The following is a 16,797-nucleotide window of genomic DNA, read 5'->3' as shown; positions in this document are numbered from 1 at the left end:
ATGGTGGGGGTAAGTAAAACGATCGCAGCGGATGCTGTGGTGAAAATTGGAACTGACCAAGGATAGCGTCTTTAAAATTTTGTACAAGTTATAGTCAGTGCGTGGCAAGTCGTGTTGCTAGACGGACCTGTGCTGCGTTGCGCGCGCGTGCAAGCGAAATTCTATTTCGAACGCATACTTCTGCCCGCTCTATCTTTTGAAGTGAGAGGGGTATGAAGGGGAACGCGCGAGGTCATTGGCGTCGGGTGCAGCTTTAATTTGGAAGGTAAATAAAACATAGAAACCCACTTAGAAATACACTTATAATAAACATTAAATTAATTACATACATGTAATATACATAGCCATTTGTAAACCATTGCTTGTAAACCTACCTACATATATCAATATGACCGGATGGTAGGCGAAACTGGAGCGCTTACAAAAATATATGAGTGCGGGACATTTTTGCTATTCAATCTGCGATGCGAAGTATATCATGTTATCTCCTTTTCACTTTATTAGGTGAGACAAGGATGATAAACCTGCATTGTCGAGTAAAGAAAAGCTTGTATTTCATATTTAAAAGTTCATTCTCAACCGTAACAAGGGAATTACAACTTTGTAATTAACAACATAAGAGTTATATTGCTGCAAGCGTTTTTTTACTGTTGTCAATATGAAGTATGTATTTTTGACAATTTCATTCTTGATTTTTGACAATTACACAAAAGGCTCTTTTTGGTACTTAGTTATAATAACACTTATAAATATTATTAAAAAGCGCAACGTCCTCATAGTTACAATTCAGCTTACAAATATTTCACTAGGACGGTTTCAAAATAAGCACAATTTACAAAATTCGAATGTACTAAGCAAGTTCCAAGCATTTATTTGCAAAGCTTGAATTCGATTGTTTTGTCCCAGCACTATCTCTCGAGTGAAATGATAAAATGGCCTCGATTTTTTTTTAAATTTTCACAATTTATATTACTTTAGAAGATTTAGACTCACTTATCAGTCTCAAATTCAACTTCACAGACGGTACAAGCCACCACAATGAGTTAAAATTACATTCATTAGAGTCACTGACGATACGATCTATATAACATTGGATATTTGTATAATCGATATTTTCCACTTTATGTCAATAAGGCGATATTACACTCAGAAATAACCTTTATCGACAGTTGATAATGTGGTATTTTTGAAAACGTTTAATTTATATTACAATGTGTACAGTAAAGTTAACTTCAAAAATGTTTCAGGTAAGAAATATTACATAGTACATATGGTGCTAGTTTCCCGCACTAGTGCAGAAATAAACTCTTTCCGTGCCTATGTCGTAAATTAGAAAGGGCCATATGTACTGTAAAAATTTGTACAATACTCCCTTTGGTGGTGTTTTAATTTATTACCACTCGTTGCGTATTTCCTACTTTACGCACTTGTATCGTAAATAACTATTACCTGGGGCCCATTTCTCGAACGGTATTTGACTAATTTTATTTGCCCACGAACTGTCAAGTCGATTGAGTTACCATGGCAACGCACTAATAATATTAGACTAATACCGTTCGAGATATGGGACCCTGTCCATTAACGCATTCACTGCCACCGACGCATATATGCGTTCACCGTCATACAAGTTTGTTCCTAGGCCACGTCCCCTGGCAGTGAATGCGTTAATAGTATAACAATCAATGTTTTTGGCATTCTTGTAGCTGAGACATTTTCGAAGGAATCATTGGCTTGCAATATCAAATAATAGCAGGTTGTGCAAGATGTTTATTGAGGGTGACAATACTCGACTGAAGCTTTAACAAATTGCCGTTATCCAATAATATTGTACTGATTTTTTACCCTATTAATAAATAAATATTATAGGACATTATTACACAAATTGACTAAGTCCCACAGTAAGTTCAATAAGGCTTGTGTTGAGGGTACTTAGACAACGATATATATTATAATATATAAATATTTATTCAATTTATGGACTTAGTCAATTTGTGTAATAATGTCCTATAATATATAGTGTATTGATCAAGTGAGAGTTGCGATTGGTCCTTGATGTGCGCTCTACTCACTTTATACACTTATTTATAAATAGATTATTAACCGTTTGAACGCTACGCCTGTCGTGTCGTGTCACCGTGAACCTTTCCACAATGCACGAAGGTTGATAATTAAATGCAGCCGCGCGCGTCATTTAACGCCTTTGACGGTAAAAGGGTTAAGTTAGTCCGCGGCACGCTCGGCCGAATTCCGCCTTCCCATACAATCGGAGTTTCATTCTCATTTTATAAACTACGTGTTGGATTGTAATGACACTTTGCACATACAATGTCATGAGGTATATCTATGCCTGAAATTAGTATAAACTAAGACCTAAAAGGATAACCTTTTGAACGCCACGCCTATCGTACGCCGCGCGTAATCGTGAACCTTGTCGGTATGCATGAAGGTGGATATTGGGCTGTTGCCGCGCGCGTCATATGACGTCTTTGGCGGTCAAAAGGTTATAGAGCTCCAGCTTATAAAACAAATGAAATTGAGCAAAAATAAGTTTTGTATGAATAACTTAAATTTGCTGTATTTCTTAACTATGGTATCTGAAGCTATATAAACTAATTACAGGCATAGATATACCTTATCCTATTATGAGTACAAAGTTTCAGAGCAATCTAGCTAGTAGTTTTGATATGAGAGCGTTTCCATATAACTAAGTTTGTATGGAAAACCGAGCTTGCTGATAAATATAAACCAAAATATTCAAAACGACAATTTTAAAAGCCGCAGCCGAGTATAGTGTCCAAGAGAAAAATTTAATTCCATTTTACTCTTAACAACGAACCGTTACATCTGTAAATTATTAAACTGTTAATTATATTTCGAAAAACATGGCTACGTTAATAACGTTTTCGTATCAGTACTGCCAAAGAGAATTTGAAATGGAGGTGGATTGTCGAAAGAAAATTTTGTAGCCACAGTAAATTTACTGCCATCTTTAAACACATGATTAAAACTTTTAGAACGCCATTTGACTTCGATCCTTATTTTTTCACTGATAGGTGTTAAATATCAAATAGCGGCGCCATCTTGCCGGGCACAACCTAAAGATTGTGGCACCATCGCTTGAAACAATGCCGGCATACCTTTGGCCTATGCTCTATTAGACGGCGCCACTTTTTGATATTTAACAAATTAAACACATATCAATGAAAGGATAAGGATCAAAGTCAAATGGCGTTTTTAAAGTATTAATCATGTGTCGAAAGATGGCAGTAAATTTATTGCTGCTACAAAGTTTTCTTCGACAATCCACCTCTATTTCAAATTCTCTTTGGTACTGCCTAGTTTTCGCTATAATATTTTCACCTGAGTAAATGAGATATACAATTAACTTTAAAATAAAATGGAGATATAGTTTTTCCCATGGACATAGGACATTTAAGATATCGAAGTAAGTAGTGTGTAACTGCCCTAAGTTACTTAGAGTCAGACCAAGCCAACTTTGCACCGACAGAGTGAAGGAATGCCACCACTAATGTAAAATATGGCACACCCACATTTCATCGCTGCAAAATCGGCGCAGACGGTCTCTGGCTGAATCCTAGGGCGCCTCCATATAAATCCAGCATTTTTTGGCAAAGTTGACACATCTCTATACAATAAATACTTAAAAGTATTTTAAATTTACTTGGTACGATAATTTAGAGATAACATGCGTTGCTAGAGTCGGACCAAACTAACTCTGCAGGGCATGACAAAGTGTGACAATGTCATCATTAATCTCAAATTTCTATGAGAATATGACCTTTATAATTACAATCCGTCATTTTTTTATTCAAGTCGATGCAAGGTTAGCTCAGACCATGGAGATATAAGTAAGTAAAGAGTGCTCACTCCATACATCAGTTTTCTTACGAAAAATGCTTATTATTTTCGTAGTCAACCTCTAGCGTTAAGTAGCGAATTTATCAGTACCGCTACTTGACACTAGATGTCACGAGTGTCGCGACTGATGAAAAGTGCTTAACATTTTACAACTAATCTTACAAGCAGAAAAATAGAGTTTTGGTTTTAATATTCGCTGAAAATTGTACAGCATTTGACTTGTCGTTCGTAGCGACATCTATTGTCAAGTAGCAGTACTCATAAATCCGCTACTTGACGCTACATGTCGACTACGAAAATAATAAGCGTTTTGGTGAGAAACTGAGCACTCTATGCTTACTTATTTCTCTATGCTCAGAGGGGCTACATGGATGTCTCTGGACACTCGACACTACTTCCGAAGTCCTGTATAATATATTAATGTTTTTCACACTGGTCGTTGTCACCGTTCGACTCTCCGTTAAGGACCGGCGGCACGGGCGCTGCGATCAGCGGCGCTGGTATCACCTGTGGGATAAATTACGTGTTAAATTACGTTTTATTGTGTATAAGTCAAAGTGTACAACTTTGCCCGTTCCTGATATCTAAATAGCTATTTTCGCGGTAGTCCCTCTGATTAGCTTACAGATAGTTTATGTCCGACGAGGTACTGATGTAGTGCATAATTATTTTCCATCGTATTTTCACTAAAAACTACGAACGTGGTCTGCTATTTCAGTCAGTCTCGGTACAAATAGTACTGACGTTACTGAAGTAGTATGACAAATACGAACGTTTCCGAGAAAATACGATGGAAAACAATAATGCACCACATCTGTAAAGCATGCTTCGCAATGACAAATGCTTAATTATAAGCATACTGGTGTAATTTTATTGGTGTTAGTAACTTTGCCCAGATATTATGACTGAAAATAAAAGTTTTTAATTAAGTAGTCAGTTGATAAATCTGAATTTAGTATACATAAATCAAGTTTTAATTTTTTTGGCGTTGGGCAAAGTTGGACCATGAATTTAAAATTTTAGAGGTTGTAATAGCGAATTTTAATTTAAGTAGAATTGAATATGCCATGCCATTCCGATAGAGCTTCATTGCTAATGCCAAATGTGTTTTATTTAAATTTAGAAAAGCGCTATATAGCGGTAGTGCCAATTTGGTAACGGCAAAGAACAATTTTGGAATTGATCTTATTTAAGCAACTTTAGCTACCGACGACAGAATCATTGGAATATTTTTTATAGTTTAGACAAACAAACAAACAGGATACAGAGATACAGGGTGCTATCCTTGATCATTCATATGTTGCCTAGATATTTCTAGAAGCGAAGGTAATAAATATTGAAATGAAGAGGCGCGAAATTAGTGTGAGAAGGGCCCCGATGTGTATTTTATGATGATCCGGTGATCAAGGTAACTTCGGAGACTTATTTTAAAGACGATTTGAGTGTCTGACTGCTGGGTAAGGGCCTCTCTCCGTGACCATAGATAACAAGGAAAGAGGCCTTTGCCTCACCAGTTTTTACCAGTGACCAGTTTTAGTACAATACTTTTTGTTAAAAATTGTCGTCGGCATCCAGTAATGGGGTTGGCAACTGTCAAAGGTTTGCATAGATGGCGCCATCATAGCTTGCCCCTGTCTCTAGTTTTGTTCTATGAGATTTGGCTTAAAGTACTGGAATCCAGGTCACAAAATTAAAAAAAAAAAACAAGAATTTGACACAATTCTAGGGATTGACAGGGCAAGCTATGATGGCGCCATCTGTTAAATACTTCGACCGGCCAACCCCATTGCTTAACATCTTGCTTATTTAGCAATAAGCTACGTTCGGGTGAACTCAGCTATATCTAGAAACTAATCTATAAAAATAAAAACGAAATGTCGGTACAGTCACAACCGCCACCCCCGTACAAAGTGGTAACTTAACTTTGTGAATTTTCAAGTGGTTCCGCCCCAATGTGATAGTTGATTTTCAACATGCCATGGCCATGGCGGGTCTAGTCTATCGATATACTATTTTACTGCGGTAATTATATGAAAGCTGTGAACAGGATTGAATATTTTTAATAGAAAGGTATTTTTTGAAGCCTATAAAACGTCCGTGAGACAGACATATTAAGCATGTTAAAACGGGTCACTTACGTATTTGACGACACTCCTCGGTACGGAGTGAAACATGTCGATACGTGAGTGACCCGTTTTAACACATTTAATATGCTTATAAAACGTGTAACATAAATAGTGGGGGCCTTTGTACCTTCCATGGGTTGGCCAACTTGGACTACCTGACAAACAAAAAAAAAATGATACAAAAAAAGTTCTATTTGTTCCTAATTAGAACGCGGTATCGAATATGCCCTTAAACAGATCCCCACTATTTTTGTTACACCTTGTATTTGCATAGTTGTTTATTTACCTATTTTAACTTTATTGCACATAACAATACTAAAAGCATTTATCTTGTGGAAAGGCAATATCGTTATTTAATTATAGAAACGGGAATTAATCGCGTATTGAGTTTTAAATTTACCCCCGACGTGCGGGTAGTTAGAAAACTCGCGCGGCTAGATGTTGATGTCAACTTTAGCCAGTCTTCTCCGAGACCACGGGGACAACGCCGTCCTCGAAACGTCGGAGGTAAATTTAAAACACAATACGCGATTAAGTCCCGTTTGTATAATTTAAAAATGTTTAAAAATCGTGAAAGTTTAAATCATTGCAAGGCAATATCGGACAAATATCTAAAACATATATATGACTAGAGTATTATACTGAACGAAAATGTGCTGTAAATAATAGCCCACATTCCCTCATAATAAATACCAAAATTAGGTACATATTATTATTCAGCATATGTCAAAAGGTTGAATTTTTAAGTTAGTCTAATAAAAAAATACTTATATATACGTAGGTTATTTTAAAAATAAATAGGAAATATTACACAAAACTCTGCACAGGGAACGCCACTGACAAACAGTAAACAAACCGCCTTGATGCATCAATGTCATATATATTCGTATCAAATAATCTTTTAAAACTTGTCAAAAAATTGTTTACGGCATCGTATATAAGTTACTCTATGATTTACGGTTTGTACTAGTGCTGCACTACGGTCTGTTTAAGCTTACACGGGGTATAGGTTACGTTAAAGTATGTAACTTTACTTTTGAGTGACATTAACGTGAGACACTTCATTCGGTTCTTGTCTGTTTTAATTTTTTTGTCTTTTAATTATTTATATAAGAATTCAAGCCTTGGGGTCGCCAAGGCTCTACATCTCTAAGGATAATTTAATATATATTTTTATATTTTATCTCTGACACTTAGAGACTTATACATCTCTAAAGAATTTTAGTATTTTATGGTTTTATTTTTTTATCATAGTTTTTTTTTGTGTAATTTGACATTTAGAGACAGTATACATCTCTAATAAAGTATTTATTATTTCATAGATTCGATATTTGTAATTTTTTTTTTAATTTATTGTTTGTAAAAATGGACATGTAAAAGTGCCCCTGTGGCCTATTTGCTGAATAAATGTTTGATATTTGATATTTGATACTCTAGCGGCAGAATATTGCAGTAATATTCCCTATTAACATCACATTTTCTTAGGCGTTCTTGAAATATAAAGTTTTACAATCCAGATCCCTAGTTCACAGCGCTCATATATATGTACGCAGTGTATCTAACTATGCACAGTCATGCGACACAACATAGCGTACGTGCTCTATATGTCAGTTTTGTCTTCTTCTTCTTCGCCCTGTTAGGAATAAAACTTCATTAAAATTACCATTTTAATCTATTGTAATAAATAAAAAAAAAATAAAAAAAAATAATTTATTAATTCTTCTTTTTTTTCCTCGCGTTGTCCCGGCATTTTGCCACGGCTCATGGGAGCCTGGGGTCCGCTTGATAACTAATCCCAAGATTTGGCGTAGACACTAGTTTTTACGAAAGCGACTGCCATCTGACCTTCCAACCCAGAGGGTAAACTAGGCCTTGTTGGGATTAATCCGGTTTCCTCACGATGTTTTCCTTCACCGAAAAGCGACTGGTAAATATCAAATGATATTTCGTACATAAGTTCCGAAAAACTCATTGGTACGAGCCGGGGTTTGAACCCGCGACCTGCGGATTGCAAGTCGCACGATCTTGCCGCTAGGCCAACAGCGCTTCCTTATTAATTGTTGTTTGATAAATAAAATTCCTTTGTTAAAAGCACAACACGTTTTAGTCGGACCAAGCTAACTAAACTTAGCTTAAATTGACTTTGACAGCTTATTAGTCATTAAGGCATTAAAAATTCCTTTTCTGCCCTCCGGACAGAAAGCGTCAACTTTCGGCCCGCTGCGCTAAAAGATGCCGCTTACCGGTTCCGTCGAACAGAAAAATAGTATACACATCTCAAGTATATAAGAAAGCCTCAGATCACGTGTTTGTCGACCTCGGCTTCGCCTCGACCGACAATTACATGTGATCTGAGACATTTCTTACTTTACTGCTCTAGGTACGTAATATACTATTGGTTGGTTGCGATATTTCAGGTGCATTTTATCCGTTATGATTATATTCTGTGCCTACTTCTAACTTCCAACTAGTTCGGTGATTCCGAGACGACGAGAGATGAATAGTTTTACCTTTTCAAATGTTTGCATACTGCTCTTCGAATATCAATCGAATACGAAATCTTATTTGAAATTTGATTGAACAATGCTAGTCATTTTCAAGGTTTTCGTGCCACGAGCGATACGCCACTGGTTATAGATTTCTCCATCTACGATGATCTCTCTGATAGAGGTTTAATTGTATACTTTGATCTTCAAAATATGGAAGAGCGGAGCCTTGCCACAAGTATGTTTTATACTTCAAGTAGGACGAAGACTAATTTTTAATGAAATGTATAATTGGGTACTTGACACATGTTGAATATTATAACAAAATTTAGCTAAGTGGAGAGAAAATGAGCTATCCATTATAAAAAAGTTGAATTTAGAAAGATATATTGAGATTGAGATTATAAAAAATACAAGGCTTCAGTTCCAAAATTTTTTTATTTTTTTCAAAAAAAAAAAAAAATGGTACCATTCGATTCCTTACATTTTAATAAAAAATAAATTGTATGACAACTACATACATCAACGCAATACTTCAGGGTCAAAATAGCAATTTTCTTGACCTTCCATACATTTAGGACAGACTAATGTAATGTGACGTCACATTACAATATAATTTTGTTAGAGGCGTTTCAATCGTCAAGCGTGAGAGTCAGACTTTAACTCTCATTTCTGACCTTTGTGTTGCTTAAATGCCATGAGTCCTATATAGACATTTGATCCTCAGGAAAATCAAGATCGTTTGACATTATTTACAAAAAACGATCAAGTAGCCAATTGTGAAAGCAAATAAAAAAAATCTAATTTTTCACTTGTTCTTAGTCTGTATACTGTAGCTCGGTATGAGTTATACTCACAGACGGCTTGGGGCGGTGCGTGTCGACCGCGTCCACGGCCAGCGCCACGTGCTCCTCGCGGCAGCCGTACGCCACCGGGGTCAGCTTGATGACCGAGTGCAGCGGCACGTGCAGGTAGGGCAGCTCCTCTGTCAACAAATAGCCACATCATTATACGCAGAATTGCACATGTTAATCCATAAATACACAGACACGACAAACACACAACACAGACTGGAAAGAAACGGTTTTGGACAGAGAAGCATGGCGGTCTTTTGTGTCGGAGGCCATCCACTTTGGGTCGCTGCGCCACAGCAGTAGGTAATCCATAAGTACTTAATCCATAAATGACATCCATCCAGAAAGATAAGATGGAAGACAGTAAGGTATAGTACATTGTAGGAGATAAAGATAAAGATGGAGGAGTGAGTTTGATACGAGTCCATCTTTAACGTTTCCGGCCGAGGCAGTACATAGTGCTTTTCACGACTACTGCGAGGAAACAAAAAAAGAAATTGCATAACTATAAGTACTTTAATAGAAATTAATATTTATATTGGCGTAAGGACAGTTGTTGAAAGAAAGCGATGTATTTTTGCCAGGAACATTTATATTTTCTTCACTAGAAGAACTCATTGTTATAGGGTAGATACGTGTTTCTTGTATTTTTTTGTCAAACACAATTTAAGCTATCCAATTTAGTAAGTACTTTTCGATCCCGCCTTTTTTTACTTTTTTTTTATTACTTTTAAGAGGCGTTTTTCTGTTGTTTGCTTCAAACCGACTCTAAACTTAGAAACGTTTTTGCTAAAAAGCCACAAACAGCTACAAAAGTAAAAACGCCTTAAGCGTGAACTGAATGGTTCTGACATTTCTTTTTTTTAAACAACTAATTGTCCTATAAAAAACCTACTTTTATTTTTGAAAGAAAAAGTTGGCGCAACTTTTTCTTTAAAAAAAATAATTTTTACCATCACCAATGACATATGATCATAACAATGACACATTCAAAATTCAAAAATGTATTCTGCAAGTAGGCCTCTTTTACAAGTCAATACAACCTTTATACTAACATCATATAGTGACATGAAAAATACATAACATTTATAAATACAACAGCCAATACCTGGGTAGTAGTGGTGGTTCAGGTGCTACAGCTATTGCTTACTTTCCAGCTTGGTTTTAGACCATCTATATCTATTGCCACATTTTCGAACAGGGGCGTGAAAAGATAATAGCCAAGATTACTGATTTTAACTCCGCGATTACATATTACTACACCTACGCATATTCATGGCATCATGGCTTACATACGGCATCATACTTTGGGGAAACAGTATAGACGTCAAAGATCTTTTATCGATGAAAATGAGTGTACGAATACTAGCCAATATAAAAATCCCGTGACACCACCAGCACGTTTCCCCGTCTTTCTAGCTCCATGATAACAGGGTCGAGCCTGGCGACCAGCCCCACCAGGTCTTCATAGATAATTCACCTGCAGATTTGTCAAGGAAGTACGCCAGTAGACACCGCATGACCGCCTGGTGTGAGACCACCAGCACGTTCCCCTGTCTCTCCAGCTCCATGATAACAGGTTCGAGTCTGGCCACGAGGTCCTCATAGCTTTCTCCTCGGGGGTATCTGTATGCGAACTTGTTTGCGTCCCGCGCGTTGAAGTCTGACGGGTACTTTTCTTGGATTTCGGCGTAGGTCATCTCTTCACAGATGCCCTGGGGGATAAATGGATGATAAATAACCCCCTTATTCATAAACGTCTACTGAAGCTGACAAGTCGCTAATAATCGTTTGTCATTTTCCATCATACCAATACGTCGGAAAGGGGCAAACGATTATTAGCGGCCTGTCAACTTTACTAGACGTTTATGAATAAGGGGTTAAGACTATATGGAGTATAAAGTATTCCGTCCAGGCGATGGATGATAAATAAATTTAGCTCTAATTAGGATTTCTGTAACTAAAAGTTTGTTACTGTAAAACAAATATATATATCAGGGCCAATTTTAGGCGGCATATATGAGAATCGAGAAATACGCAATTTTAGCGTGTTGTTTTGGTGGCATTATATGCTACATTATATGTAACGGTAATAGAATTTTATATGTTTCGGGAATAGAATAACAACTTTTGTTTTTCTGGAATGCGTATGACCCATATTTCTAGTTTCTACACACGCAGGACGGGGATGGCTTGATCTAAGCTAAGACTAACATACACTTCCAGCATCGATCTCGTCGAGTTGTCCTTAATCGTCCGAATGGCGCGTCACATCCATGACGTCCACACACGCCACCGCCGTCGATGTAGCGAGCTATAGTGGGTAGCAGATTATGGCCTGGGGGATGTATCTCATACACTTACAGCATCGATCTCATTGAGCGCCTTCCACCGCTCCTGCGGCGCCTTGACGTCTTTAACCGTCTGAATGGCGCGCCGCATCCACGACGTCCACACGCGCAGGCCGGGGATGGCCTGCGCGTCGATGTACCGCGCCAGCGCGCCCGCGTACTGCGCGCCGCGCGCCGACAGCGCGCTGTCGCCGCCGATGCGGCCTACGATGTTGTGCAAGCTTTCGCCGTGCTGGAAATGTAAGTCATTTCATAATCCACGAAATTATAAAAAAAAATCTTTAATTTTAGACAACTTTTGGCCCATAGACTACAAACAAACTAGCAAACATTTTACCAAAGAGAATTTGAACTAGAGGTGGATTGTCAAAGAAAACTTTGTAGCCACAGTAAAGTTACTGTCATCTTTCGACACATGATTAAAACCTTTAGGACGCCATTTGACTTTGATCCTTGTTCTTTTACTGATATGTGTTTTTGTTAAATATCAAAAAGGGCGACCCTTTTTTGTTATTTAACAAAAACACTATCTAATAGAGAATAGGCCAAAGGTACCTATGGCATCGTTTCGAGCACTGAGGCTACACAGTTTACTTTGATAATCCACCTCTATTTCAAATGATATCGGTGCGGTACCGCGTGCTGGCTTCTTTCTCTTCTCCACCTTTTTTAAACCATCTCCGTCATTATAATTTAAAATAGCGGAGAAAATAGAAATATTCGCCATTACGGGCGCGGTTATTTTGTCTATTTGGCTTACAGAACAAGTTAAGAGGAATTCCTAGTTGCGATTTTTCCATACAAACGCTCTCGACTGATTCCTCCCTGGATTTTTAACCTAGAGCAGTGATTTTTTCAAATAAGATCAATATCATCAATATCTGTGCCGCTATGTTTTGCTTTTTTGGATTATTTTATTTTGAAGAAAGATACAGCGCCTCGAAAATCGCAAAAACGGCTAAATTGAATTGGCTGTAAAAAAAGGCACAGTATACAAATATGACAAAAAATATCCAAAAAATCAAAACATAGCGGCATAGATTATTTCTTCCTCTTGCAATTTCCAAAATTTCATAATGATTAGTTGCGTTTTGGAGGAGGAAACAGTCGAGAGCGAAACCTCGATTTTTGAGTTTTTTGCGAGTGAATTTCGGTCCGAGCTGCAGTTGTCCTTATCGCACAAATTGGAGGCGGAGACAGTTTCTAAATATACGTACACAGAAGGAATAGTGATGGGCATAACATCCTTATTAGGGATTGCAGAACCGGTACTGTTTTAAAGAACCGGGATTTCCCGGTACTTTCGGAACTGGTCTAATTATTTCATTATTTTAAATAAAACGACAGCATTTTGCGATTTGACCACCTTTCGTATTATAATTTAATAATCACATTTTCTTTTATTACGTAGTAGGCAATTTTTTTTTACAAATATAGTATTTTACATTGCTCACACTTGTGCGTCACAAGTAAAAGATAACTACTTTGATGTTTGCCACTAGATAGCAAATTTAATGAAATTACATTGACGAGGGGATTTAAATATAAGTATCGCAGTCGTATTGTATAATCCGCCGTATTACATTACGGCTAGCCGATATCAAAATAAGGGCCATTTTGAAATGCGGCGGTTCAACGATTAAGGTATGTTGGGTAAATACCGGATGCGGGTGAAGAACGTAGGACATTCATTTCCCCTCCTAATTTGGCTTTATTTTTTAATGTAGGCAACATTGTGTAAGACGCCATTTCATTGCGCCTCGACTGTCAGTGTCCCCGCGTCGCTCAGGGAGTCGGGCTTGTGCTATGTGCAATCACAGAGAGCAAGGTAAATTTCGCGAATTCTTCCTTCTATCCGATCTTCGCTCTGTAATTTATTTTGCGTATTGTGATGAGACTGTGTTTGTTTTTGTAATTGTGTTAACAGACCTAGCACTGCTGTAGACCGATATCCGATCTTGACCCTTCCAGGAAAGATCGGACCAGAAACAAACAGATCTTTACCTATTTAAAAAACAGCAGTGATTATCAAACTTTAAATTTTCTTCAATTTACCTACTGACTTTAATTATCACATTTATTATTTTCTTGATCACACTTTCGTACCATTATTTTTATCCAGTACCACTACCAGCGCGACGGTTACTGACAATGTATTTTTTTTAATTTCCGCAACCCAAAGGTTGCCTTTTAGCGATAAGACCGCATGTTGTTTACCTGTGCTTATGTGTTTTAAATTTTCTTTTGTATTGTTTTCTTTTCTTGAAGTGTGCAATAAAGAGTATTTATATTGTATAGGGATGATGATACATGTTGAAATTTATAACAAAATCGAGTAAAATAAATGAGCAATTTTTCGCAATAAAGTACCTACACATACGGATGCATATGTAGATGTGCACGCATACATACATTGCTAGTTTCGGATACAAAATAGAGATAGGGCTTCGAAATTAGTTTCCTTAAAATGCTTCAAGAGGGCTCGCTTTTCCTATATATTTAATTTACTCTTTACATACGATCCTTACATTTTATAAAAAAAAAAGATTGTATATCAACTATATATATATATATATACATAATTGCAAAATTAAACCAACAAAATCGCAATTTTAATTATTTTCCATACTTCAAGATGGGCTCTCAGTGACCTTGACCTTTTTAAAGAACTACTTAGTCTTTTTGATTTCTAAGTTTGATTCTTATTTTTTTGGCGACCTTTATTAAAAATGACTGGGCACGATTATTTTTTATTTTGATTTTTGTCCCTCCTACTTAAGTACTTAATTGGAAGATATTATACATTCCATTCAATAAACAATACGAGTACATTTACACTTTCCCTAAACCTGTACAGTTCACGAAATCTTAAATTGTCAAAACTTCGCAACGTATCTATTATTTTAGTGGTTTTTTTGTTATTACTTCGGGTAAACCTTACAATAAGAGGTTTCTTAGCACATTGTTTACTTATCAAATTGCCTTATGACATATGTATCAAAGTTTGAGAGCCACAATTTTATCAATTTTTGTATCAGGGTTAAGATCGGATACAAAAGGGTAGACACCGGACCTATTTCTTTGTGATACCTTATTCTCCTTCCATTAGAAGCAACTTTTTTTCACCATCCAATGTTCTCCCTTGATGGCAAAACACTCGTTACCCTAAAAAAAAGTATGTCTCATCTTTACACAGGTACAAAACTAAAACCGTTCTATATTGAAGATTACCAAAATTCAGGCCGAATCTACGGTTATTATTTAACGATTCGCTACGTACTTCAAGAATCACGTGTCACGTGTTGAGATCTCGAAAAAACATTTTTTCACGAGTTCTCTCAATTAGTCCCAAAATTGTCCGGCATTATCCCAACATACTTTACCCAGATTGTCATTGCGATACGTTCTTCAATAAGGCGGCCCAAGTTTAGCTCCATCGTACTACAAGTTAAATAGATTGTAGTTTAACCATAGGTATATTTATACCTACTTACAAAATTTCACAACACACCATGATCACTCCCAACTTACTGATACGGATAGGTACAGTCAAGTGTAAAAATATGGGTGTACACATCTTACTCAAAAATATGTCCCATAGCATCTTATTCCAGTGTAATAAGAGCGTAGTATCATATTTATGAGACGATTCTTTCGATACATATTTTTGCACTTGACTGTACGACGACAACCGAAGCTGAGACATCATTCTTGTTTGCAGTTTTTACCTATATGGTAATTAATATCAATCAATCATTTATTATTTTGTCATCATAGGTGTAAAATACATTTAGTACAGGTGATAGAGTGTTTGGTATTAGGGTGTAATAGATACAGTATAATATAATAATGAAAAACAATATTACGTGGTAACAACAAAAACAACTTGCGTCGGGCAGCGCAGAATAAATTCCGTCTGGCTCGCGGGCGATGTCGACGGAACGGCGCGCAATATGCGAGCGCACGAGTCTCGCGTCTGTGTGCGCGCACTCACACTTAGATAGCTCCGGCTCCCGCCCACCGCAGCGCGACAGAAACATAGCTTCAAAAATTCGAGATTTGAAAAGTTGCTCAGCTAGGAATTGCTCTTAAAAACAATTGCACGAATTACAGTGCAAGGTTACAGTTCAGATCTGGACCATAACTCGAATATTTAGAATAGGATATTAGTATGGAATTTGCAGTTTTAGGATCTCGGTAAACTCTACTAATTAAGGAAACGATGGAAAATTGGAAATATTCATATATTATTGGATATTTTATAAGGTTGTCTGGAAGAGATCGCTTTTTAGCGATAAGACCGCCTGTTGTCTGCCTCTAAATTTAATCAATTGTTTATTTTTCTTGTATATTTTTACTGAGGTGTGCCAATAAAAAGTATTCTATCTATCTATCTATCTAATATTCACCGCAATCGAGTAAACTTTGGTAAATTATGTGTTAAAGCAGAGGCCAGAGTCCCACGGCAGTGAACTCGAATCTTACCCGAGACGAAGAATTTGTTTATTTTTTCAGTAAATCTTTAATTTTTTCCTTTATTTCAAGAATTCGTTACGAGACTGTTGGACTACGTAGGAAATAGATGCCTTTATTTCAATGTCCAAGGCCCTAGATCAAATAAGAAGCGCTAGCTGGACGTCATGTGAAGAGAACAATCTCACAACTGATGCCAAAGACCCGGAGAAGTGGAGAAAATTGAGTAGGAAAGCGGACCCTGGCACTAGGCCGGGAAAACGCTAGATTGAAGAAGATTTCAAGAATCCCAATAAGTTATGAATGAGTAATGTGGAAGACTAATAACTAACTCATTAGACTAATTACTTTAAACCAAATACCAACATTTATACAAAGCTATTTCACCAGGATCTACTATGTTTTAATTGAAAGACTCACCCTAGTCAAATATATGGTCCGTGGCACTATGTGTATATTCATAAGGTAGTAGACTATCCGGCTCTGTATGTGTCCTTCGTGTTTGTGCACCACTACCTAGAAAGGAAAGACAAAATTAACAACATTCACACATTATATGAAGCTTTAAGTTTTAACCGCGTGCCGCCCACCATTCAAAATTATAGCTAGAGAAGTTTGAATCTAGTTA

General features: G+C 36.9%; 1 protein-coding gene across 5 annotated transcripts in view; it reads right to left on the bottom strand.

Moving 5' to 3' along the window:
- Nucleotides 1-283: 283 nt before the first annotated feature.
- LOC133524598 (6-phosphofructo-2-kinase/fructose-2,6-bisphosphatase) overlaps nt 284-16,797 on the bottom strand; it is a 57,133-nt gene continuing 40,619 nt past the window's right edge. For 4 of the 5 annotated variants that reach the window (XM_061860706.1, XM_061860707.1, XM_061860709.1 and 1 more), the window contains exons 6-10: nt 16,590-16,685; nt 11,710-11,928; nt 10,826-11,060; nt 9,349-9,476; nt 284-4,386 (exon numbers count right to left, since the gene is read on the bottom strand). In XM_061860706.1, coding sequence (XP_061716690.1) covers nt 4,297-4,386; nt 9,349-9,476; nt 10,826-11,060; nt 11,710-11,928; nt 16,590-16,685 — 768 coding nt within the window. In that variant the 3' untranslated portion in view covers nt 284-4,296. Of the gene's footprint in view, nt 4,387-7,182; nt 7,639-9,348; nt 9,477-10,825; nt 11,061-11,709; nt 11,929-16,589; nt 16,686-16,797 lie in introns of those variants that run through there. The other variant, XM_061860708.1, reaches the window with a different exon arrangement.

Source organism: Cydia pomonella, chromosome 13 (genome assembly GCF_033807575.1).
Source record: "Cydia pomonella isolate Wapato2018A chromosome 13, ilCydPomo1, whole genome shotgun sequence".
In the NCBI taxonomy this organism is placed as follows: Eukaryota; Metazoa; Arthropoda; class Insecta; order Lepidoptera; family Tortricidae; genus Cydia; species Cydia pomonella.
This window is presented reverse-complemented; position numbering and strand designations above follow the sequence as displayed.